The 27,762-nt window shown below is 35.0% G+C and overlaps 1 protein-coding gene across 3 annotated transcripts; it reads left to right on the top strand.

Annotated features, from left to right (window-relative positions):
* Positions 1 to 529: 529 nt before the first annotated feature.
* LOC136039920 (uncharacterized) lies at positions 530 to 27,762 on the top strand. 3 transcript variants are annotated; one of them, XR_010620584.1, is made up of 7 exons: positions 530 to 625; positions 5,171 to 5,224; positions 7,797 to 8,110; positions 9,416 to 9,719; positions 12,948 to 13,113; positions 16,241 to 16,401; positions 27,626 to 27,762. XR_010620584.1 is itself a non-coding variant. In XM_065723909.1 (7 exons), exons 1-7 carry the CDS (start codon positions 609 to 611, stop codon positions 18,168 to 18,170), a joined length of 1,098 nt encoding a protein of 365 aa, XP_065579981.1. In that variant the 5' UTR covers positions 530 to 608; the 3' UTR covers positions 18,171 to 18,323. The 3 variants fall into 3 exon arrangements, 1 of the variants encoding a protein (XP_065579981.1); XR_010620585.1 differs by lacking the exon at positions 27,626 to 27,762 and adding an exon at positions 18,141 to 18,323; XM_065723909.1 differs by lacking the exon at positions 27,626 to 27,762 and adding an exon at positions 18,141 to 18,323 and having other exon boundaries at positions 16,189 to 16,401.

Here is a 27,762-nt window from a genome sequence, read left to right on the forward strand (position 1 = left end):
ATTTCACACTCAACTTTAAGGGCCTTTGTGTTTAAGCAGTCTTCCTTAAAGAATTTTGACAAAAAGTCCACATTTAATGTCAATAACGAAAGCTGGGGAAGGACCAGCTCCATTTTTATGCGGAATAATTTCTGTTCATTTTGATGTTGCTCTTTACTTTCAATTGAAAAAATTGATTTATTTTTAATTTTATTTCTAACTGTTTTTCAAACCATGCCAGGAAAACCCATTTCTTACACCCCGTGTAAAATTTACCCTGAAAAGCTCCTTCCGGGTTCCTCCCCCCCTCAAAAAATTCAGTATATTATCCAAATAACAAATGCCAAATGCGAACATTGCATTACTGGATCTTTAGGCCGGATGACAATTGCCCCAAGTAGCCCAAGTCGAGTAGTATAAGTTACAGGATCTTCAAATCAATGATCCAAATTTAGACTATGAGGCTTGCTGTGCACGCTTTCAGGATGACAATTTCAATAGAAATTTTCCTATTCTACACGGCATAAATTTAAGTTGCATTTCCTTCCTTTAAGATTTCACGGCAACGTAGCAGTTATTCGTAAAAATTCAAATCTAAAACAAATTGTCTTATTCGATTACCAATCTCTATGCAAGAGAATCAAAGGTTAACTCTAGTCCATGTGTTTTTCTAAAGGAAACACTATAATGTCAAAAGAAAAGATTAGTACCATTAGAACAATGTCTCTATTACTTGGACAGTGCCTAATATGAGACAAATATTTTAATTAAAACATAGGCCTAGGCTAGTTTATTTTTTATAAGCGTAGACTGAATCTTCCTAATTTTAGATTTAATGCAGGATAAATTTTTTTATACATTTAGGATAGGAATATTTTGGATTGGCTGATTAGAGTCTAGGAAACTTTGTATTAGAATTGAGAATTAGACAAAAATTACAGGTAATGTTTATATTAACAGACTATTCAGGTAGCTAAGAAATAAACTTGGTAAAATTCTAGTTAATTGACTTCTTGCTATCTCAGAAAGGGCTTAAGTTAAGAAAATGAAACTTTCAGGGATGTGTCTACAGGCCAAAGTATGTTCCGGGAAGGTATTTTAAAGTACCCACCTCCACTCCTTCTCCCTCTGGGGTGCCCTGGAATTTGCCTACATGACAGGTCTATATCTATTGAAATTTTGACAAAACAACATTTTACCTTAATTTTCAGTTACTAGTTGCTTTTTCTATGCCTTTAGTTCTGAAAATGCAATTCCTGTTATTTGAGTTGAATTTTGAGCCATACCAATGTTTCTTTTTCAAAATTTAGGAAATGTATTTGCATATCTTTAAAACCTTATAAAATGGAATTGAGCAAAGTTATGAAGCTGAAAACAATTTTGTTGTACTTCAATTAAGCAGAAGATCTATTTTGCAAGGTTTCACTTTTATAACAAACATATTTTTAAAGGTCATCAAAGGTCAGGGCCTTCTAGAGGGAGAAGGAGTGGAGGTAGTTGCTTCAAAATACCTTCCCAGGACATACTTTAGTCTCTAGATTCATCCCTGAAAGTTTCATTTTCCTAACCTAAACTGTTTCTGAGATAGCAAGAAGTCAATTAACTAGAATTTTACCATAAACTTACCTCTATAGTCACAATTTCATCTTGAATCCAGATTTAACATTCAATTGCATTGACCCCCCCATTATGTGGGGGGGTTATATATAACTGAATTGTTATATATAGTGGTGAGGGTTAAGTTCATTTCCAATAAAAATGAATGTTAAATTTGAATGCAGGATGCAATTCTGACTATATTTTTATTTTAATCCAAAAATATGGTAAGTTATGATTCTTGTCACCACAAAAATATCAACAACTACAACAAACACTGACAAATAATATTATAAAGGATTTAAAAATGATTTACTATGAAACTGTGTTTTTGATAGTTTTGTTTTGAATGTATTTATATTATCTGTTAGAAATGTTTTAGATGAATGGTCATTCTGTTGCATCCAGACCCAGCTGTAAAATGAATGTTGGCCTATTTTCCTTTTTGAAAGTGAAGGGCATAATTTATGTAGGTGATAATGAGTCCTATTTTTGTCATGTCATTGAACATGAAGAACTGGGATATACTCATATTATCAAAGCCTTTGATTATCTGGAATGTGTTAATAATGTCTATCCTAACCTGCACAGTCTATTTTTGTATGATAGATGTTTCAAATATGGTACAAGCTTTGTTGTTCTTTGCTGTATTTCTTCAACTCTTGCTCTGTCTTTTTATGGCACTTGGTATTAGGAAAAAATAGGCAACTTGGAAAAAATAGAAAAAATGAAGTATTCTAACTTAAAAACTGGTGATAGGATGTTAATAAAATTTTATATTTAGAAGGATATTGTGTCTCAAAGCTCTTATTTTAAATCCCAACCAGATCTGGTGACATTGGGGGGAGTTGGAGAAGAGAACCTAAAATCTTGGAAAACACTTAGAGTGGAGGGATTGGGATGAAACTTGGTGGGAAAAATAAGCAGAAGTCCTAGATACATGATTGACATAACTGGAAAAGATCTGCTCTGTTTGCAGGAGTTGGGTGGGGGGGGGGTTAATTTTGAAAAATAAAAAAATGAGGTATTTTTAACTTACAAAGGAGTTACTGGATCTTAATGAAATTTCATATTTAAAAGGACCTTGTAACTCAGATCTCTTATTTTAAATTTTGACTGGATCCAGAGTCATTAAGGGGGGGGGGGACCAGAAATCTTGGAAAACACTTAAAGCAGAGAGATCAGGATGAAACTTTGTGGGAAGAATAAAAAGTCCAAGATACATGATTGACATAACCGGAATGGATCTGCTCTGGATCTGGTGATATATGGGGGAGTGAGGGGGGGCCTAGAATCTTTGAAAATACTTAGAGTAGAGGGATCAGGATGAAACTTGATGGAAAAATAAGCAGAAGTCCTAGATACATGACTGACATAACTGGAATAGATCCGCTCTATTTGGGGAAGTTGGGGGGGGGGGGGTTAATTCTGAAAAATTTGAAAAAATGAGGTATTTTTAACTTACAAAGGAGTGATCATATCTTAATGATATTTCATATTTGGAAGGAACTTGTAACTCAGATCTCTCATTTTAAATCCTGACCAGATCCAGCATCATTGGGGGGGGGGCTGGAAATCTTGGAAAACACTTAAAGTGGAGAGATTAGGATGAAACTTGGTGGGAGGAATAAAAACATGTCCAAGATACATGACTGACATAACCAGACTGGATCTGCCCTCGTTGGTGGAGTTGGGGGGGGGGAGTAATTTGCAAAAATTAGAAAATATGAGGTATTTGTAACTTACAAACAGGTGATCAGATCTTAATTAAATCTGATATTTATATGAATCTTGTGCTTTATAGTTCTTATTTTAAATCCTGACTGGATCCAGTGACATTGGGGGGAGTTAGAAGGGGAAACTGGAATTTGTGGACAATGTGAAAATTGAGGTATCTTTATCTTCTGAATGGGTGAATTGGATTCATCTTACAAATATCTTATGAATGGGTGATTATGAATTGGATCTTAATGAAACTTGTTATATAGAAGGATCTTGTGTCTCAGATCCTCCATTTTCAGTTCACATCAGATCTGGGGACATAGGGGGTTGGAGAGGGGAAACAGAAATCTTGGAAAATGCTTAGAGTGGAGAGATCAGGATGAAACTTGATGGGAAGAATAAACACAAGTTATAGATACATGACTGACATAATTGGAACGGATCTGTTCACTTTGGAGGAGCTGGGGGGTGTTGATTTGGAAAAATTAAAAATTAAGGAATTTTTAACTTAAGAACAGGTGACCAGATCTTAATGAAATTTGATGTTTAGAAGGAACTCATGTCTCAGAGCTCTTATTTCAAATCATGTCCAGATCTGTTGACATTGGGGGAGTTGGAGGGGGAAACTGGAAATCTTGGAAAACACTTAGAGTAGAGAAATCAGGATGAAACTTAGTGGGTAGAATAAGCAAATGTTGTATATACCTGATTGACATAACTGTATGGGATCCACTCTCTTTGGGGGGGGGGGGTTAGGGCGTGGGGTTCAGTGCTTTGGCAAGTTTGGTGCTTCTGGATATGCTAGGATGATGGAAATTGATTCCATCCAATCTTGATGGCTGAAGGGAAAGGAGAAAGTAGAAAAAATAAGGTATTTATAACTTACGAGTGGGTGATTGGATCTTAATGAATTTTGATATTTAGAAGGACCTCATTACTCAGAGCTCTTATTTTAAATCCTAACCGGCATTAAGCCTCTGATTTTCCCTTTAAATCAATCTATTAATTCTTAGAATTTTGCTAGAGCTCATACCATATGAGCTCTAGGCTCGTCTAGCCTCGTCATAAGTGCCATATGAGCTCTTAGCTCTTGTTTATTTAACAGATACTGCACTAGTGAATAATATTTGAGTATAGGTTGAACTGTTGATTCATAAACAGTAAAGAATGAATGGAGATTAAACTTACAAAAAGTGCATTTGAGACATAATACCTGATAGTTTGCCTTACAAATTACTTCAGAGACATGTCTGTCAAACCTAAGACTAGAATCAAAATGAACACCATGGTCACATACATTTTCAACAGATAAAATTGAATGGCCAGCAATATAATAATTATAAGCTGCAATTTAAGATTAAGGTAACTTTGAGCTACTTAGTGAATGTAATGGGCAACGCTACACTTATATTCCATGACAAACATGGAGTTGACAGTACATCAATTGTGCACTGCATCCAAGTCCTCTTGAAGCAATGAAGCTTCATCTGAATTTGTCAAGGAGCAGTAAAGCTTTTTTTCATTTGCAAATATTTTAACTATGGAATGGCAGACAACAAGAGGCAAGTCATTGATGAAAAGGCAGAAAAGTACCAGACCAAGACAACTACCTTGTGGAACACCACTTAACACCATCTCATTAGAGGACAAAGCATCACCTACAATCACTTGCTATGTCCTCTCTGTTAGATAATCACCAATCTAATTTAACATTTGGGCACCAAGGTTTGCAAATAGAAAACTTACTTGTGTTCTATTTGCATGTTATGGCAGGGGGGGGGGGTATAGTGGAGATACAGTCAAAATGTGTTAACTACAGTTATTCTAAATATGATGAAGTAAGAATTGTTTTCTAAACCTGTTTTCTTTTCAGCAGCCACAATTCTAGACTTATACCAAGTTACTCTTGTATCCTGTCCAATTCAAGGTAAATATGTGGTTTAGGGACTCTTCAGTAGAAGAAAGGCAAACACAAAAAGATACATTTGCTGATTACTAATTCTATTCTCTTTTTTATGGTTAAAGATGTATTTGTTAAAATTATGTACCCATCCCTCATGGTCCCTTATATAGTGATAGGATATATAAGCTAGCCCATTAAACTAAAAAAAAAAAAACAATGAGATTGTTACTTTATAATATGCAGAATATTTATATTATTTTGCAGTTAGACGATATAATAGAAAATTACATAAAATATTTTTCCCCTTCCATTATCATTCACATTTTTAGCTTGTTTAAAATACTATTTTTTGTCCAATGTTTAAAACAATTATTAAGGCTGAACTAGATATTTTTGACTCTACACTGTGTAACCATTTTTACAATAATTCAAATTATGGAAATAACCACAAACAATTATGTTATTAGGGCTACATATGGTTGGGGTGCATTGTCAGGGTAGCAACTATTACGTTGAAAAGAAGCATAAAGTAAGGAATGTAATTGTACCCTTTAAAAACTTAACTATGGAAAAGCATAATTTGTTGGTCAAAGATTAAGGTCCATTGTTGACTATCACTGCATTTAAAATTGTTAGTGTTTTAACTGGTGTATTTAAGCTAATCACATACTTGTTGAGAACATCTAGACAAACGTGATGATGAAATAATCCACTTTCTTGGCTGTATAATAGATATTTTACAGTAATGAACTGTTAAAATTTATTATTAGATGTCCAACTACTGGATACCTTACCCTAGATTCACCAATGGGTAATAGCTGGGCTAAAGTCTGATGACCAGTTTGAAGAAATACTGAAAAATTCTGAATGTTATTTTAGATCAACCATCAGTAATTAGTTATTTCATTACTAAATACACATTTCTTCACACTAGTTGTGGTTCTGGCTTCTCTTTCACCCAGGGCAAAATTTTGATTAGTGCCTCCCTGCCTTCCAAAAAAATTTTGGAAAGCCAAATTTTTAACAAAATTTTCACTTATTAACAAAATATCCCATTTGTTTAAAATTTGACTTTTCTCACTTTAGCATCTACAAAATTATTAAATATGTTATCCTAGTTGATTGCTTGTAATTCCTTGTGTTCTATGCTCTTTAATCCTAAATCATTTAGCTGCCCCTGGCCGATAGTCAATCTGAGGTACATTATTATTAATTTTACTAAACAAAGTCTACTAAACAAAACTCTTATTACTGGTCACCAACACTGCAATCATTAATAATACTTGATAGGAACTCTTACATTTGCAAAAACCCATTCACATCTGTATTGCACAACTAGTTCTAACACATCTATAGGCTTCTTTAAGGAAATGTGCTGGTGTTGAATTATTTTTTTTTTATATCTTGGAGTAAATGAAATAACCAGAAATGATCAAAATCATCACAATATTTTTCACCTAGTTTGAAGTAAGTTGAGTAATTTGAGGCAAATCTTTCACAAATAATATGTTTGACTTCACAAAAGCTGGTACTCAAAGGTACCTTTGATTGTTACATACAAATCAGAGGATAACATTGCAATTTAGAACTTCAAAATTGAACTACTTTTGTTAAACAGTGACAAATATTGTCCTATAATATAGTGATATATTACATTTAACAAATCTTAAAATTAACATAAACATATATCAAACAGAGTTTGATTTCAGTAATATTGATGATCACAGGTTTTGGAAGTTGTTGATCACAAGTACAAGACTAGCATTTCAACTTATTTAAGTCTGAAATCCAAACAAATAAAGTACTCATTTCCTAACTAATACTAGGTTCATTTTTTAGCTAGAATTTAAGACTTTCTGGTATTGTTCATTACAAATCAACAGTTCCTAAGCAAAAGTTTTAAATATTACTGAAATTGGTCCTTAATAAAAGAATGTTTCGATTATAAAAAAAAACAAAAAAATAGAGCCTAGATTTTGAAACGTTTTTGAAAATGATGAATTTAGGGTATTTAAAGAATTGTAGAATTAATGAATTGTCACGAATATTTCATCACATATAAATGTTACCAAAAATAACTGCAGTGTTGTCATTTGTCACCCTTAAAACCTCCAAAAGACTAGTGTTTCATTTATACTTTATTGAAAACCAAACAAATAGCTTACATTAAAAGTTTAGTTTATCCAATTAGTTTTTCTAATGCTTGAAAAAAGGGACATAAAAGATGAAAACAATGATAAGAATTTATTATTGTTTCAACAAAAATCTGCATTGATTGTTACAAATGGGCTGATTTTGAAAAAAAAAGAACTTTGGAAAGTGTGAGTAGCATAATAAATTCATAAAAATTGCTTTTTATTTTAAGCTTGACTTACTTCTGCTTGATTATGCTTGTTTTGAATTGTACTATTGCTTGTTGCTTTTCTTTGAAAAACTTTTACTTTTCGAAAATTTTTCTGAAATGATACTCAACAACAGGCCAAACAATTATAAATAGCTTATGTTGTGTAATATTGTCAAATGGTTTTTTAGTTTTATATTTTTATAAGATCTTTCTATATGCACTTCACTAAAATGTTTTTTTTTTTTTAATCAGAATGGAAATAGAAGAGTGCCATCCATTGGTTTCTTTTAATGAAATTAAAAACTGGAATCCACCATCAGAAGCTCCACCAAGAAAGAGAACAAGCCTAAAAAAACTAGAAACCAAATCAAGAACTATTGTATGTCATGACATGAGAGGAGGCTATCTAGAAGATAGATTTGTAGCAGGATCAACTAATCACAAAAGTTACGCTTTTTGGCACTGGAGTATGGTTGATATTTTTGTCTACTTTAGTCATAAACTTCTTACAATTCCTCCTCCTGGATGGATTGAAGCTGCACACTTACATGGCGTTTTAATACTTGGTGAGTAATATGTATAAATGAAAAGGGCCTTATAATATAAAAACACATGCAGGTCAAACCCTTAAGGTGGAAGCTGGGATGTTTTACAGATGATTCTCCCTGGGAGAGTGAATGGGTTAGAAATAGGGGAAAATACTTATATAGACCACAGTTTCGTTTTCCTTTAAAGGTCTCCTTTTAAACACTTCAAGAAGGGAAGGATTCACATACCATTCTACCGTGTGCAGCATGTATATTGTATATAAAATATTTTTTACTTCATTGTTTTTAACATAGAAAAATTAATAAGTTAGGTATATAATCAAGTTGCAGAAATATGTATCCTATTTGGAAATTAAATTAACGGCTTCCACAAAATAAATCTCTAAAAGGTTTTGTTTAAAATTTCGATTTTCAGCCCTTTTTTTCAAAACGTTTTAGTGTTTTAAAAAAACAACAGAAGCTTAGAGCCACCAAGTAAAGTAAGGTGTTCCTGCTGGTAAAATATATTATCTGGAGGGTCTTTGGATAGTATATAGATTATTTTGCATTACCATCAAAGGAAAATACAACAATTGAGGACAGAAAGACAAAACAAAAATGAAACACATACATCAATCTATTTCAGTTAAAACAGCTAGCAGCAGAGATATAGACAGAAAACTAGGTGACTCATTCACTGAATGCTTTTGAATTTTTTTTTTTAAATCTTCAAATGCCATTTTCTGATGATACCAACTACTCCATATCCTCAATGCCTTGAAAAAATGAAACGGATCTTGTTGCCTGATTTGAAATATGTTCGCAATTTATGTTTGTTTCCTAAAAAAAAACTCTAGTTAGGTTTAGCTCTCAGGCCCAAGAAATATCAGGAATATTACAATTGTATTAGACTTGGATGTAAAAATAGCAAATAACCTAGCCAACAGAAATACGGATAACAAAGTAAACTAAGAAATTTCTTATGTAGAATAGCTGATCAAGCAGAAAAAATAAAATACAATGGTCACAAAAGTTGTAAAATAGCTAGAACCATATATTTATGTTACAGTGTATAACTATTTTGATACTAGGCCTCCTATGACCGTGGATCTTGTGGACTTGTTAATAAAAGGGGTTTTAGGATTAAAACTGGCATACATGCTATTTGTACATGTTTTTTTCTTTACTAGAGAAATATAGCAAGGGGGTGGGGGTAGGAAGGAGCCTCTCTTAAGAGGGAGAGGGGGGGAGAAAGGAAAACTCATTTATGAAATTCTCTCAATCTTATTGAAGGTATGATTCCCTAATATAAATGACATATTTTTAAATTGTAAGTTTTTTCAGGAACGTTCATAACTGAATGGGAAGGTGGTACCTCAATATGTGAAGAAATATTCACAAAGGATGAACATATAGACTTGCTGGCTAATAAAATGTCATTGGTTGCTGCACATCATAACTTTGATGGGTATCTAATAAATATAGAAAATAAGCTTAGTGAAGTGGCTCTACAAGGAATGATTCATTTTTTAAAGAAGCTTCAGACCCAACTGAAAATGATCAAAGAGGAAAATTTATTAATTTGGTATGACAGTGTCACTATAAATGGCGAATTACTGTGGCAGAATGAGCTTAATGCTAAAAACTAGTAAGTTTTTGTTTTATTTTCGATTTTATTATATTAGTGACATAGTAGTGCCTTTTTTCTCGAAATTAGAAATTTAGAGTGTTAGAAAAAAACAATACAAAAAACAGAAAGCAAAAGAAAGAGAAAAAAGCCAAAACAAAGCACCAATGCAAAAGAATATACCAATAAAGTCAAAACAAACACAGAAGCTTAAAAAATATGTTTGCAATACGCTCACTTGCTCACAGGGAAGCTAGAAGGAGGGGAAGAGGGCTGGGAATGGATAGAGGGTATGTTCCTGAAGACACTGGAAAAAACTTAAAAAAAAAATCATTTTTTCGATTTTGCCCTGCCTGTAAGAAAAGTTACCAACTTTTTAAGGCAGAAAAACTAGCAAAAGAGGAACCCATAATTGGAATAAAACTATTTCCTTTATTGATGCAGCAAAAAAAAAAAAAAAATTGAGCAGAGAAACAAAATACTTAATTTTGTCATTTCAGAATGTTTTAAATATTGATTCAATTGATTCTACTGAAAATTTGGACAAATATGATGTAATCTGCTTGTTGAATTTACTACAAACTACAGATTCTAGGGCCAATAAAATAATCATTATCTCCAAAAAGCGAAGCGGAATCCTCACCTAGATAATGGTTTTCCCCTATTGTAAAGCTAATCTAAAAAAAAAAAAAAAAAAAAAATAGCCATCTCAACTTTAATCAGAGAAACTATAATTTGTTGTTTATTTTAGACGTGGTCACAACAGTGAGATAATAGTGACATGTTTTGTTTTCAGAAATGGAAAAGTTTCAGAATAGGAAAACAAAATAAAAAACAAAAAGTAGAAGAAAGAGAAAAAAGCTAGAAGGAGGTACCAAGGCGAAAGAAAACATCTAAATAATCAACTAGGAAACAAAACGTTGTATGTCAACCTGCAAACAGGGATGTTAGAGTGGGAGTGACAGAAAGAGCTAAAAATAGGATTGGTTTAGAGGGCCTCTCACTAAATATTAAAAAATAGTTACCAATATACACCTTTTTACTGATCTGTCCTCCCCCATAAAAAATGATGCAATGCATCTTCCATCTTTTTAAGCCAGGAAATGCTGCTAGAAAAATAGGAATCCAGAAAACGAAGGAGCTATTTGCTTATTGGTTCTGTAACAAACATGCTTTTGAACAGTGGTAAAGAAAAGAATGTTTCCCTTAGAATGATTATAGATGTTTGTTCAATAGAAATCTATGTTCCAGTGAATTTCCAGAGTGTTTTGTTTCTGTTGACGTTCCAATCATATTCAAATTAGTTTAAATAAACTGATTTCTTTGTAAATCTATGCTATATATGATGTCTTCACAGCACTGAGGAGGGGAATTATCCTCCTTTCAAGCTGAGAGCAAATCTTCCTTTCCACCCCACCAAAAATTCGAACACATCGAACTAAAAGTTTATTTTTTTTTTACATTCCGTATAAAATAACGGACTTACAAATTAAAGTTTTAGGGTGCATAAAATAATAATTATATCCAGAAAGGAAAGGGGAAATAACACCCTCCCTAGTCTGTGTTTTTCAAATACTGCACTTATTTTTTTTGTAATGAAAAGTGAGCGATCTCAAATTTAAAGAGAGATTTATCTACATATTTAACACTGAAAAGAAAACATTCAATAAACTCGGTCTAAAATATCAGCATGATTTTGGCCATTTCACTGCCTGTGGCTCATTCTAGTGGTTGGATACGGTTTTGGAGACTTAAGTTGGCAACACTAGATGGTATCGGCGAAGAAGCCAATATACGTCTTAGCTTCATCAATTTACGTCTTAGCTGAAAGTCTTAGCTCCGCTCAAACAATGAAAATAACAAATGTACGATGCTTATTGCCTGAGTCTTGACTGAAATGTCATAATTTTTCATAAGACACACAAATTTCTAGAATGGGAGCAGTACTAAATTTTTCCACACATTAAAGAATACTGACGTACATGACAAGCTTGCCAACTGTGGAGAAGTAGTGCCTAATGATGATTGATAAAAAAGAGGAGAAAACCAAAAAAAAAAAAAAAACTAATTTACGCATGCCAATTATCCCTTATATTCTTAGTTGCATGTGTTATACAGACAAACGGTCTGACAGTAGAAATCGTTGGCTTGTTTTCATTGCGAGAGTAATTGCATCATTGGAGGTGGGATTGACACCTGGGACACAACATTTGTTTAAATTTCAACTAGTTGAGCAATTATTTTCTGCTCTTCTGACCGCTTTGTCTTGAGTGTAGCTCTGTTTCTTTACACATATATTTTGTTATTTTAATGGTAGGTCGGCTGTGATTTTGAAGAGCAGTGAATTATGATGAACGCCTTTGTGAAAGCAGGGAAAATGAAATTGGGAATCCTGAGGTGAACTCACTTTATGGAGACTGTCTTCTAAATAAAAGCTCATTCTTCAAGTGGCTGGCAAGGCTCATAGAGGACAGAACATTAACCAAGGATGACAAGCCTTTGAAGTGCCTCCCCACTATTGGTTATTTTTATTTTGTGCAAGAAGTTGAAAAAACTGTCGCACGAACCGTCGCTTCGTGGTCAAAGATGTTGCTGGTGTCACTGGAATCGAACAAAAAACAGTGCGTCTCATCCTTAGACAGTAGTTGGGGATGTCAAAGCTTTGTGAGAAGATCCTTCACAAGACTGTTAGTCGTAGAAAAGGGAAAGCGTTTGCGTCTTTGTCAATATTGGTTGGAGAATTCTGACATCTTCCAAAATTTTATTATTGGGAGCAGTTTCTTGCCAGAATGGTCACACTGGTCCTTGAGACCCCTCTCCATTTGTGGGATTTATCCTCCATTGATTTTTTTTTATTTCTGAAATCAAAGAAAAACTAAAATTTTAGCATTTAAGACTTTGGAGGCGTAAGAATCAACGTCAGAGTCGTTGTCAGGGATAACAGAGGGACTATTTTGCGAATGATTCAAAAGGCTGGGAAAGGTGAATGGAGAAGTATATCGTAGGTTAGGGGGAGTACTTTGAAGAGTGCAATGTATAATTACAGGGTTATTCCAATATAAGAATTTGCAAGTATTAGTCTGCAAACTTTATTGTCATATACGAGACCCTGTGACGAATTTGATGAGAAGTTCCTTCTACTCCTCTTTATATGCCATAATTTTCCCTTTATGTTCTCTTATCTTGAAAGTGAATCATCTTGCCAAAACGATACTTGCTCTTTCACTTCTAATTGCTTTTATTTTTCAGTCCATTTTTTGAAGTCAGTGATGGAATATTCTTAAACTACACATGGAAGAGAGAAAATATTGAAGCTTCCGTTGCTGCTGCGGGCATAAGATCATTTGACGTTTATGTTGGCATAGATATTTTTGGAAGGGGTACTTACGGAGGAGGAGGATGGGAAACTTGGCAGGTAGTTGTTTAAATTTTTTATTTCTTTTGTATCCATATTACTGTGATGCCTATAGGGTGTCACAAAGGTAAACAGCTTAGAATGGCTGCTAATTAAGAGTAGTCAAAAAGTTCAGCTGTATTCTTTGTGTACACAATCAAGCTGTACATATATTTGCTTAATAAGCAGCTAACTTCTATAGACTAGGATCTTAAACGTTTTCTAAAACTATTTTGAAATCATGAAAGACTGTTAACTTTTGAAAACTATCATCTAAGCGAAACATTCAGAAGCTTAACTATGAGTGACATCATTGATCAGACCTTCTTAAGCAACGGTTTTGACCCTCGATTTGAGAGAACCGGGTGGTGAATTCTTAGTGAGTTTGAACTGCACAACTGCATATCTGGGCAACTATATTTGTGAACTCGTGGTTGATTAAAACTCCTATTGCTATAATTCAGTCGGAAAGGGAGCCGGTCTGCCACACTCGATTCAGAACAGTGGCCTTTGACGACCATTGACTTGTATGGAACTTTTTGTTCTAATGTAGAGTGCCTTGAACAGGTGGCAGTATTTGTCAGGGAGACCTGTTTGTTCTAGCGTCAGCCAAAGGAACGATCGACCGAGTCGGAAGTTGCTTTGAAGCGAATATAGGCAGTGCATGCTGTACGGTGGAACTCACGGGCTTTCTTGATGATCTTGTGGACAGTGAATGTCTCCTCGGTTGTGGTTGTATTCGGTATGAAACCTGCTTGATGAATCCGGTGGCACCTACGGATGGACTGAGTTCTTCTATAAAGGCGTGCCATGGCAAATATCTGGCCGGAACTAACAGGAGGGTATATTCTCTGTAGTTTTATGCATTCTCTCTAGTCCAGCTCCCCTTGAATTTTCTTAAGATAAGGATCCAGCCTCGAGCTATCAGTTTTGTTTTCCAAATGAAGGGAGACAGCATATGCAGTTAAAGCAGTATTATTGGTCCTCCAAATTTTAGTAGCTTGATGTTCTTCCCATAGATTCCTGGAGCCTGATTGTATTTCCTTCTTTTTGTGTTTTTTTTTTGTATCTCTTCTACTGAAGGGGATCAGGTTCTAGTAGATTCTTGTCGGTCGTTTGCTGAGCACACGCTGTTAGGTTGGGATTGATGACGAGTCTTCTGGCGTTGAGCGGCTTTGCCAAGTGTCCCTTCCATCGATCTAGTTGTGCGGTTTTCTCTTCAAGCATTAAACCTGAGATGAAATTAACTGCGCCAATCTTTGGATTTTTCCTGTCGTTGAGGTATCTGACCTGCTTGAAAAGTGGCATGATCGCAAAGCATCGTCTTGCTCACTTACTTTTTATTGACAAATTATTGTTTCTCTCGGTGAAGAAGTTAGATCCCGATCCTATCAACCATCACGGTAGGGTACATATCCAGTCAACCTCGCAGTTCTGAACGGTTCAGTGGTTTGCAGTGCCTCTTGTTACTGCTTCGGATCCGATGAGTACGTCGTCCGACCGGCGATGTCGGTGATGACCTCTAATACATTGTTTTTGTATGCCTGCGAGAATTCTTCCGGGTCAGCAAGCATTAAAACCTGATCTGGATTTCTGTTGAATATTTTGGCGGATTTCTTCCATTTTTCTGGTATCTAGCTTTGGCTGGCGTCGTTCTGTAGGCTGGGCTTTAAATCGCTGGTGGAAGTTTGCAGATATCATTATATGGTTAGTGTTCCTTATATTAGCGAAATGATATGTTCTGTAATTCGTACTTTGTAATTTCTACTTTATGACCGCCGTCTTTGGTTGATTATAGTGCACTCCATTATCTTTCGCGTTCGCTATTTATCACTGAACCATTTTGGCTTATAAGAGTCTTTCCTGTAAGGAGCTGGGTCCCATTATCGTTTAACGAGTCAGCAGTCACTGGACCAGTCACAGACTTAAAAGTTCCGTAAGGGCTGGACGCAGTGGCATTAAAATTGCCCACCAATGCCAAAACATCGCGAGGGATATCTGAAATAGGGAACATGTCAGAGCAGAGCAAAACTTATCTTTCTCGTCCATTGGAAAGATAATTTTTGATGCGTAGTACCCAATAATGGTGATCCTCCCGTACTTTGGGTTGAAGCACACAGTGTGTAGTCTATCTGATATGGGAGTGTGGGGTATGATGCATTTTTTTTACTTTTTGTTTAGGAGCAGGTATAAGCCCCTGCTTCTACGGATCCTGCAGATGATTGCGAATTAATAGAAGTGCAGTAAACCGTCCTTTGTATCAGAGGCAAGACTATACCGTTGCCTATAATAAAGTTCATAAGATTCCAATGTTTTATTACTATTTTTTTCCCAGAAGCACCTCATATGGAAGGGATGGTCGTATATACTTCGAAGGGGGCTCATGCGATATGAAATCGGAAGTTCTATTGCCCTTTTTAAGAGTCAAAAGTGATAGAGATCAAATAGCCCCCTGGCTCTTTTCACGAAAAAACCACGCTACAATTTATCCCTTGTTGCAAATAAAACTAAAAGCAAAAATGTTTGGTTCAGTAATCAAACCAATTGTGTCAATCAGTCTCTACTAAAAATAAATAATCTTTTACAAGCAATAAATGGTTATTTGATCCATGGAGGGTGGCCATTAAATTTAGAATGTTTACTTGTTATGGTTTAGTAAATTGTATTGACTTGTAAATGTTTGACACCATGTCTATTTTAGTTTAAGATGTCTTGTAGTTTCCATTCAGGAAACCCAACTTGACATCTAGGTCATGAAGTCTTTAGTGTACTAAGAATGATTCATTTGAGTTCAAGCTTTGCTAATTTTGTTCCAGCTATTTGTTTTTTTTCTTCATCTATGCATATTTTGCAGGTTTATTTGAGTCACAGAATACTTTAAAATTATTCCGTTCACTTGTGAGAAATGCTGTGGAGATAAAACTCAGTATTTTTTTTTTGCCTCTGTAGTTATTCCGAACCTAGAATCTTACGGACCCTAGAGTAGGGTATATGTAAACCTCTGACTAACTTTTCCTGGTTAACTATTTGACTGTTTATAAATTAAAATCTTGTTAGCTAGAATTCAACCTCTTATAAACAAGGTAATATTTTCAGGCAGTTAATGTTATTCGTCAACACCCTTTGTCAGTTGCTTTATTTGCTCCAGGTTGGGTTTATGAGAGCTTTGAGGAAGACTATCATAATATGCAAGACAAATTTTGGAACTTCTTGAGACCTCACTTACATACAAATAAGAGGAAGTTGGAATTTCCAATAGAGACATCATTCTGTAGGGGCTTTGGCCTCTATAGAAGAAAATTTGGGAAGGTGAGCATGAATTTCAGTTTCTTATAAAATAGAGAAATTAATTTTGGACCCAGACTGTAATATGGATGCTTCAAGGTGATGGGGTGACTAAGAGATTACATTCATGTGCTTAATTGCAAAGAAGGAGGAGGGGTGGTAAACCCTATGAAACAGATTCATTCGAAGAACTCCTATAGGAAACTGTGAGAATGATGACCCTAAAATGTGTTTTTTATATTTAATCCTCCTTTTTCTGGTGTAAGTGTTTTAAAGGGGAGTACTTTTTTGGTTATGATTATCGTTGTTGAAGCACTATAAAGCCAGCATTAAACTTGAATTTAGAAAAGGGGGGATGATGGGAGGGGTAGTGACCGCCTCCCTGACATTATCCCGAATCAACATTTCTCACTAATAAGTTGTGAGTATAGAGCATCCCTTGTAAATTTGAAATAAGACTTTAATAAACATGGTTTTTGCTATAGCATATGCATTAACAACATGTTATTTATGCTGATTCTAACTTGCTAAATATGTTATTTTTAAATTTATTTATCAAAACCATAGTTTATTAGAAAATTAGACGATTAGCCTAGTAATTAGAAATTAAAGAAAATTGAAATTTGAATAGTTTTATAGAAAGAGGTTAAAAGCCCCCAAAACGGTAGCGATCTTAATGTAAGTTATGCCATAAAATTCAACTTACTTGAGAGGCCTAACTATCGACAAAAATAACAAGTTTTCTATTTTTTTTTAGAGAATTACGGTCACGCATCCGTTGTTTTCTTTTAGGGGGATCGTATCGAAACAGCAAACGTATATTATTGAATAAAGTCTCATTAGAAGGGAAATTTTATGATATAGCATCCTTTTTATGGAACAAAAGAGGTCGCACCGCAACAAAGCGCTAATATATGGTTTTTAGTCCCGCAAAACAGCAATTTTGACGTGAACAGGGTCGAGATGCTATTGAGCGAGATATTTGATAAATATTGGAAGGATATTTGTGCTGTCTCCCAGTCTCAGGGTTCATACTGGTACGGAATATTTATGGACCATTTTTGGTCTCCAGTTGCCTTCAAATGGCTCACAGAACTGATAAACTATCTGAATTACCCGTATTGTATGACTGTTTGCCTTAAATATGCCCTATAATTATATACTTTCATCAAAAAGTGAAAATAATCATTTTTATAAAAGTTTGGAAAAGTTATGTCAGCTTTCCTTCTCACCGAGATTATCTAGCTCTCGGGCCCTTCGTCACAAAAGGATTACAAAAGATTTATAGGTTAAATCTCCCTGATTCATCCACTATAGTTCAGATTTTTTTCCAACTAGCAAGAAAACGTGTGCTCTCCTACATTAAAAATGAACTGCGCACTAAGAATTAACTTCTAAGACTGGTATTGTGCATCGATTTCCTTGTTATTCTGGAAGTAACTATTTTTCTGAACAAAACTTCAAGGTTTTCAAAGCCTAAATATAATTTCCGCATCTATTATAAAGTTTCTTTACGTTATACCGTATATTCTAACTTCGAAACAAAGAAGTTCTATTACTTATTTTTAATGGGCTGTCAGTACAGCTTTGCACGTTCGTCGTCCCCATCATTCCATTCTGACTTCTGGGTCCGAATTTTTCTTCCCAGTATCACAAAATGGAATAATATTAGGGGTATTTCAAAAATGCGTGAAATTTTGTCAATAAGGCAATAACAATGGTTTTCTACGACGTTAAAAACATTGTACTTTTGGATTTTTTAGAAGGTTGAAGGAATCTATGGATTTCCCTAAAGACGTTCTAGAAGGATGGAAGCATCACCTGGAGAAGTGATTTGACATTGAAGGAGGTTATTTTGAAAAATCCTTTGCAATAATGAATGTTGTAAATCCATTGTATGATGAAAGATCCGTTACAATAGAAAAATCAATAAACAGTTGCAAAATTCTGCTTTTTTAGCGCTCTTGTACTATCAGAAATATAAACCATATTTATATGGAAGTAGCTGAGTTTTCCTACGAAACGTCAAATTTATAATAAAAATTTTACTAACCGTACTCTACAAAACAATACATGTATAGGCACTGAGAACAGGAACGTAGTATGGAATTAGCTTATTATTCCAACATTGGAACAGATAAGATTTTCAACGTTTTCAAATTTTCGTATCTCTAACTTATTTCATTAAACCTCACTCCTCCCCCTGCTAAACAATTTTTTTCTTGACATACAGGTGTAGGAGAGCAATAAACAAAAATTTGGAATGTAACCTAACAACTAAAAAAAAATCACAGAAAAAAATGCAAATAGGTTTTTAGTACTATGACTTCTCTATAGGCTATATATTACAAAAAGTTTTATCCCATCTATTAAATAGTAATAATAAGTAAATATAAAAATAAGTATTTTTTTTAAATATACAACTTCAGTGGCTCTAGAACCATATGCCTACGCTTCTCCAATCCCTAAGTGGCAAGGGTTTGTGGCATGGATTTAGGGATCTGCGAATGTAGTTGCAAACCATAAAACTGGATGACCTCCATTCCCTTTTGAATTAAAATGCTTGACAAGTTTAAAAAATAAGTGCATCAAATTTACAACAAATAGTGAATTATCAGAAAATAATTGTATAGTAGGGACAAAACCCTGACAGAAAATAAAAGATGCCCAAGCAGGAACTGGAAGCTTGATATACTGACTTGAAGCCTATCGCGTCAACTAACTGAACTCCGTCTCTATTGATCCGATTTAATCTGTTGGTATATGTAGAACCATAATTGTGTAGCTTACTAAAAAGGCGTGGAGGGGAGTATGAGGGAGGTTATCTCGTAAATCTTCAGTTAAGGGTTTTGTACCTTAATCATTACAATAGTACCGTTTTACACCTCCAAGCTTTTCCACTTAAGAAGTGGCACCAAAGTTTAGTGCTAAACAAAGTTTAGTGCTATATCGCACTTGCGGATGATAGAATTTATAAAAAGGCACGTAGTTATGAGCAATAGCTTTCATATGAACCACTAAACATAATCATAAAAAGTTTTGGCGGTCCACTAGCCCCCGATTTTTCACTTGCGACATTGCAATAAAGGTGCCATTTTTAGTGCCATTTGGAACTTGCGAATAGTAGAGTTCATTGAAAGAATGTAGCTACAAGCAATAACTTTTATATGAGCTATTAAGGTCTGTCTATGATGTTCTGATAGCCTGTCAGCCCCGCCCCTCGAGAAATGGAGCAAAAAGTGTCATTTTAGTGCCCATGGCACATGCAGATGGTGAAATTTATACAAAAACACGTAGATATGAGAAATAGCTTTTGAATGAACCATTAAACATCTCTATGATGTTCTGGTAACCCACTAGCCCTGGAAAAAAAACATGAGTCAGATTAGTGGTATCCATGCAAAAAAGTGATTTTCGTTGCTGTTCAAGGTTGGGGACTGTAATTTCCCAGAACAAGGTTTTCTACAATGCTGATTCCAATGGTATACTTTCCTTTTTGATCTGACGCCATTTTCGAGGCATTTCAGGCTTTTTTTTTTTAAATCTCTCTAAAATTTTTTTCGCTATAAACTTTTACTTTTCCAAAACCGAAGTAAGACGAACCGAAATAATAGTTACCATTCCTGAATCAGTGTCAAATTGCAACCTTTGTTTTCCCTTTGCAGTCTACTTCTACACGTATTTTTTAACTTTTGGTTACTATAAGCTGTGGTTCTTAAGGTTGCAGCTAATTTCTTTCTAGGTTGCAGCTAATGCTGCAACCATGATGATTAACAACAAATCATGTAAAAGAAAATCGTATTTTAGTTCTGATTGTTTAGAATTCTATGCATTAAAGGTGTCCCTTATATTTAAATCAGAACTCGAAAAGTCATTCCTAATTTTGAAAATATCTTTGAAAGTTCTTAAGCCGAACTGGTCAGACATGACAATAAACAACCAAGAGAGATAAAACTCTACAAAAAGAAAACTTCAAACGAGACGACGGCCAGTAGAATTGAAAGACTAAAACAACGTGGATATTTCGCCTGTATCCAAACAAGGCGTCTTCAGCACAAGATAGATAATTAAAAGAAAACTAATCTAAAAACAAATAAAACCACCACCAATAATAATAAATACAATTGTCGCTACTTATCCACGTAGGAAAAAGCAGCTATTTGAGTTACTTCAATGAGAATCAAATAGCAACTGAGGAAATATTATGAAAATTGAAACTTAGTTAATTATTCTGTTGCGAAATAATCCTCTTGTAAGCTAACATTGAAGCAACTCTTTTTGGTCTAGTGGGTGATCTTTTCCCCTGGTGATTGTGTAAAATTTTAATTCCCCCATCGACTATTGGTTCATTTTTTAAAAGAATATCATAAATTGGGTCAATATTTAAATTCCCTGTGTCTCTATTTATTGAAATATTAGCAAATATATGTTTTTTTTTTAATTTCTATAGCCTCCCTCGCCCACTGAGAAAAACCTCTATCATTAGAAATAGCTGAAGCCTCATTAAAATGTATAGAATGTTCGGGATAAAAGAATGTATGTTCAGCTAGAGCCGAAACAAAAGTTTCGGGAGGCTTTCTTAGTTATAGGGTTTTTTCTTTTGAGTTGCGATGCTCAATAAATCTTCGGTGAGTTCTACCAATATAAAACTTTCCACAGGAACAAGGAATTTTATACACCCCACTAACTAAATCTCCCCGGGTTAAATCCTTCCCAGAATTAAGAAAACTACCTAATGGTCTCACTGATTGGAAACAAGTATCAATGTTGTGTTTACCTAAAATTCTTTTAAGCATCTCCCTCAAAGTAGCAACTGAGCAACTGAAATACTCCCTCCTAGTAACAATTCAGAATCTAAAAACTCCCGGGAACAAATTCTGAAAGCTCTATCCACCAGTGCAATCACAACCCCTCGTTTCACTGAAATAGGGTGGCAAGAGTGAAAGCTCCAATACCTATCACTGTGAGTAGGCTTTCTATAAACTGATAAAAGTAAATGGAACTCACTTTTAATCAATAAGATATCCAGAAAAGGTAGTTTATCACTTTCTTCAAACTCCACTGTAAATTTTACGTTTTTGTCAAAACTACTTAAATGTTTATGGAAAAGGTCTAAAGACTCTAAACCGTGTTTCCAAATGCAAACCACATCATCCATGAATCTGCCCCAGAAACAAGGAGAGAGCCTAAAACTGTGTATGGTGGAGGTTTCAATAGATTTCATGAAGAGATTTGCCAACAAAGGGGAGAGAGAGATGCCCCCATAGACAAACCAAACACCTGTTTGTAATATTCACCTCTAAAACCAAAATAAAGAGAATGTTCATTTGCAAGAATAACCAATTTCATAATGACTTCAATCTCCAAACTCGCCATAGTCACATCTTGTATTAAATCAAAGTGCTTTTGTAATTTAATCCTTAATATATCCTCGCACTTTTTCACGTTACAATCTGAATACATGGACACCATATCAAAACTACAGAGAATTGAATTCTCCTCCAGTGTGAAATTTTTTAACTTATTAGTAAGATCAGTGGAATTTTCTATATATGATTTTTGTGTTCCTAAGAGTGGGCGCAATGCCACCAACAACCACTTTCCTAATTTTGCCACTGGTGATGAAAAAGTTGATACAATGGGACGGAGGGGGACTCCCGTCTTATGAATCTTGGGTAGACCATAGATCTTTGGTGCGGAACAACCTCTTGGATAACATTTATTGTAAAATTGTGGGGTAATGTGTAAATTATTTTTCAGGGACTCCAGTTCCTTTCTATTCGACTTTATATATTTATCCGTAGGATCGAAATCCAATTTCTTGTAAAAAGTGGTATCCGAAATAATTGTATTCATTTTACGATCATAATCATCAGTGTCCATAATTACAATAGTATTGCCTTTATCTGCCCTAGTAATAGTAAGGGTCTTATCCTTTTTCAAATCAGAAAGTATTTTAATGTCATTTTTTGTTATATCATTTTCAATTTTTTTCATGTTAAAAGTCTTAAGTTTCCTTACGATTTCAGCTCTAAGTTCTTGAGGAGCTTCGACTTTATCAATAGAAGCCATAATTCCTGACTCTTCCTTAGAAATTATTTTTGAATAAGAAATTGGGGTTGGAAAACAGAATCTTAAACCCTTCGCCAGGGGACAAGATTACCCACTAGACCAAAAAGAGTTGCTTCAATGTTAGCTTACAAGAGGATTATTTCGCAACAGAATAATTAACTAAGTTTCAATTTTCATAATATTTCCTCAGTTGCTCTTTGATTCTCATTGAAGTAACTCAAATAGCTGCTTTTCCCTACGTTGATAAGTAGCGACAATTGTATTAACTATTATTGGTGGTGGTTTTTATTTGTTTTTAGATTAATTTTCTTTTAATTTTCTATCTTGTGCTGAAGACGCCTTGTTTGGATACAGGCGAAATATCCGCGTTGTTTTAGTCTTTCCTCTCTACTGGCCGTCGTCTCGTTTGAAGTTTTCTTTTTGTAGAGTTTTATCTCTCTTAGTTGTTTATTGAAAATATCTTTCCGTTGAGATAACCATCTATGCTCATCAATATGAACTATCTTGGGGGGAGGGTATACATACCGTTCCCAAAATAACAATTGCGCGACATAATGCAAATGATGTTTAAGCTCACTTCAGCTGTGCAAATTCAGGCTTAAAGATGTCAAAAGATTTGACTGGACTTGTGTCATGTCATCCTCAGACTTTTTAAATTTGAAATTGTGTGCTAACCAGGTAGGTGAGAATGAACCAAAATAAAGTAACATAATGAAGTAAAACGGCGAGTGTGCATCGCTTTAACATGGTAAAAATTCTAGAAGGTACAATTGTGGCTGTTTTACTATGACTCCATTGGGGCAGGACCTGTTATTTAAGGTTGCAAGGTGTAGGGAATTTTTTTCAACCTACGGATCACAGGTTCCCATGTCTTACTTATTTTGACCTCATCATAGCCTTTGTTAATACCGTTCTGATTTTTCACAAGCAAGTTGAATTTTTTAACTTTTTGTTTAGTATATTGGAAATACGAACAAAAAGTCTTGGTTTGATCGAAGAAAATGTAAAGTAAGGGATTTTCAACGATGGTGCGCTAGGACAGGAAAGTTGTCACTGTCATTAAGGTTTCTTTTCTTCCTGCAGTTGTCAGTTGACATAGCATGCTTTAGCAACAACTGATTTAGGGGTACCATGATAAGTCCTTTGTAAAACCCCCACAATTAGATGGAACTTCAAACATACCTGGATGATTACTCGTGATTATACCTGATTGTACTTGTGATACCCGAGCCCTTAATAAGGAAAAGGGAGATAGTGGTGCTTAAGGGGAAGTAAACTTTGATACCATACCTTGTTTGCGTACGTCTTGAGTATATCTGTAGTATTCAGATATAACATCATTTGATACCTAGTCTGGTAATTTGATACCTCGTCACTTGATACCTAGTCTCATCTTTTCCTTGTATTATCGAGCCTTTTTCATATTAAAATTCTCTCTATATCCTTTATGTACAATGATTTATATCCAAAAAGTTGACTCTTAAAGCCATTCACATATACAGTGATTGCTTTAGGTTTACTAGCGTTGCTGAATTGCAGAATCAAACAGTTCGTGGTAGCGAACTGTAGTAAGGAGCGACCCGGCTCAATAGTAACCAAAACTCAAAAAATGGAATTTTGACACCAATCGCTGCATCAAAAGAATCGCATTTTAATGCTGATTTTAAATATGTATTCTTACCATATCCAGGCTTTGCTGTAGGATAGAATTGTTGCCTGCAAGTTTGGAGATGCTAGCCTAGATGGCTCGGGGTCTTTAAATGTCTTTTTAATTAAGATACTCAAATCGTTGTGGAAATTGAAAAAGTTTTTGACACTTTGGATGTGAAGGAAACTTTATTTCGTGACGAAGAATTAGTGCCAGTACTAAAAGAAACTAGACCTGCAACATGAAGTGTTGCGGCAACCTTTGTTCGGCTTCGCCAAATAAAGTGTTGCGAGAGCAACACTTTGGTTTTATTTCTTTGCTACCGGTTAAACGCTGAAGTTGTCAGCCTATCGAAGCTTTTAAAAGGTTATGTTCAAAGAAGAACGCGATCAGTAATCACATGATCAAAGGCTATTCCTCAGCGTTGAAAATACAACAATAACAAAAGAATATCGAAAGAAGGGACTAAATTGACTTTGCAGCCAGTTGAACTTAATCCTTTTCAATCGTAGACATCGTGACGGATCAAGACTTGGAACAATATCTTATATAATCTAGTTGGTATTATATTGCTATCCGTAACTTTTCAGGATCAAAATACCATAGATGACATTCTATTAATTATTACGAAACTGCCTCGTTGTTTTACGTTATCGTTCGTACCCGTTGCGTAAACACTTAATTCTAGGTTACATTGAGTATGGGTAGGCTACACCAACTAGCAAAAGTTACAAACCCCTCTTCACTAAAGATGATTGTAGCCTAACAGACGATTATCACTTATAAGTCCCCTACATGTCTTACCACTGGAACCAACTTGGTCTTATCAAATGCACTGGAAACAAATAATAGGTACACCATATGGCAAAATTTGCAAACCCCTCACTGCCGAAGATTATTATGAGCTAACAGCTGACCTTTCCTTACATGTCTCACAATTGGTATTGGCTTATTTTTGGTTTAAGTGTGTACCCTACTACTGAAGTTGTCAACCCCCTTAAACATTCAAACTAGTATATTTCATGAAGGAATTTTTGCATCAAAAAATGGATGACATATACTTTGATCAGCTCATCCAGAGCTATCGATTCCCGTCGAAAAAAATTCTATATGTCTTACTTCAAAAGTTGATTTTTTTGCCGTAGGCCAACTTTCTAACGTCACCACTTAGAAAGGAGCAAAGGATAAGCTCCAATTTCTTTAGCAATGACAGAACTTTTTAAGTTTAACAGGTACATCTGATAACATTTCTCTACCTCAATCCCAAGCCCGAAAAAACAAGTGATAAACCCAGCGAAAATCACGGCAGCACTTTCGGACCCGTCGGAAAATGCCGCTTTTTTGCTGATATATTGGCTGTGGGGCCGGGTAACTGCCGCATATATTTAACACTTATAGATTTTAGTCCATCTTCAATTTGAAAGTGGTGCCTGCCTGCTTGCCTGCTAGAACGGAGCTTTCTACTCGAAAGCAGAAACATGGTTCAATGGAATGAAAGCTTGGCTGCACAACCTCAGATACTCCTCTCTGACATAGACTACAAAACTCCACTTAACTTCGCACACTATAGGCTCTGGCTCGTGGACAAGCAGAAACCATCGTTTTTGGCCCCAGGCAAGAGTTCTGCGGAGCTTTCCAAAATGTAACGCCATATTCATCAATCTTGCCTGAAGTCCACACTTTCCGTAAAAACCGCACAGGTTAGACCCTTACCAGTTTCCAGGAATAAGCCGACATCGGTGGCATAGGAAAAAAAAGAGAAAAAACAGGACAAAACTAAAGTGTTGCTCTCGCAACACAATAAAAAATAATAAGGTAACAGATGCTGATAGTATCTCTATACTATCGATTGACTGACTGATCTCAAACAGTAGGCTATACGAGAAGTGTGGTTCAATCCAGCGTTTCTAGGGCTATAATATGAGAAAGGTTGAGAGGGCTAGGGCATGTCTGGGGATGAAGGATGACAGATTGCCAAAGATTGCCCTTGTCGGCCAAACGAAAAGCAGGGCTTCCCCGGTTGAGGTGGGAGGGTGTTGTAAGGAAACATTTAGAGCAAATGGGAACTTCCTTGGAGGGTTTATAGGGGGGGGCTTTGACTAGTTTGGGAAGGAGGAGGAGGAGCGTGCGCAGCTGTGTTGGCCTCAGGCGGCTTGGTGCTGCAGTGAATTGCAAGTACAAGTAGTATTTGTGGAACATGTTCAAAGACCCTTCTTGTTCACTTTTTCAGCGAAAAAAAAAAAAAAAAAAAATCAGAAAAGGATTGCAACTTATTGGTGAGGGCAGATTTTATTTACCTATGCCATTGAAACGCGTAGCTGGCTAAGTAGCTGTTACAGAAGACGCAGTAAAAGCCACTATTGAAGAGTTGGAAACAATCATCAGGCAATAATTCAACTCTTTCAGTTTATTCAGAAAATGATTCAATTTGATGGTAAGGGTCAAAGAAGGTTTCACAGTGAAAGTCAGATAGCAACTAGAATACTTCGGAGTCATTTCGATGTTTGCTAAGCAAAAGCTATCGTGTTGACTATTGTGGCTAAGTTTTCGTTCACCCGTAAGAACTGTGAAGGCTGTATCCAAAAGAAACTATATAGAAAAACAGAAAAATTATGCGATTGTTATATCTTCTTTTGTTTTTAGCGAGTTTGTACAAAAACAGTGAGAGCTAATGGTGAAGTTTTCGAATTAACTGTTGAAACAAATTGGCAAAATTAAAAACAAAAAGCCTTAATTTTTTTTAAAGCAGCTGGCAATCAACTTTGAACAATCATTTAAAAACGATATATGCTACGAAATGATTCGATCTTCAATTTACATAAGACTTCTGTGGGACTCAAATTGATTGGCCTTGAGAATCGAAATCTGCATAAAGATTTGCAGCCTAGAAATGGCCAGATTAGGATCTTGCGGGATCCTTTAGCAGTTGGTTGAAGAATCACACTTAATATATAAGGGCCCAAATTGAAACCTCAGATATAAAATATCAGATTGTGAATGAGGGAAAATTTTCTTTTATTGGATTTTTACATTCCTAATATTCCTTACTTAAAAATATAGCTTTATTTTAAGCTGAGGGCATTTTTTGTTATTTCGAAAACGAAAACATTTCACACATTTCTAAAAAAATTTTTTACAATAAAACTATAAGTAGACCCCTTAATCCTAGAGGCCCCTGTCCTAGTCAATCAGGTATTATGGCCTAGAGTATATTGTTTCTCCCTATATATGCATATATATATATATATATATATATATATATATATATATATATATATATATATATATATATATATATATATATATATATATATATATATATATATATTTCTGCATTTTTTGCAAGAACAATAATACAAAAATGTGGTGTTTTAGTTCTGTTGCAGCTTTGGGCTTTTTAACTTTACGTCAAAGAGCTTTAAAAACCTTAGAGTCAAACTTAAAAAAAACGAAGTCAATCGAAAAAAACAACAATGTGGATGACCTGAAACACGATTGCAGTAATTTTACCCAAATGTATTTTTGCAGATTGTTGGTTCAAGTTTTTTCAACCTCTCTCTGCAGAATTTGCAAGCTCCGAGTGACGAGGCTCATCTTAGGTACCATCTTGAAGATTCTTATCATGGCGGAGGAAGCTTAAAAATTTTGGGAGGTGCTGTTGCACG

Source organism: Artemia franciscana, chromosome 20 (genome assembly GCF_032884065.1).
Source record: "Artemia franciscana chromosome 20, ASM3288406v1, whole genome shotgun sequence".
NCBI lineage: Eukaryota > Metazoa > Arthropoda > Branchiopoda > Anostraca > Artemiidae > Artemia > Artemia franciscana.

Coding starts and splice junctions, on each gene's coding strand:
- LOC136039920 (XM_065723909.1), top strand. Junction 5,225..7,796: donor TGTATCCTGTCCAATTCAAG/GTAAATATGTGG, acceptor TTTTTTAATCAG/AATGGAAATAGAAGAGTGCC. Junction 16,402..18,140: donor ATAGAAGAAAATTTGGGAAG/GTGAGCATGAAT, acceptor TGGATTTTTTAG/AAGGTTGAAGGAATCTATGG.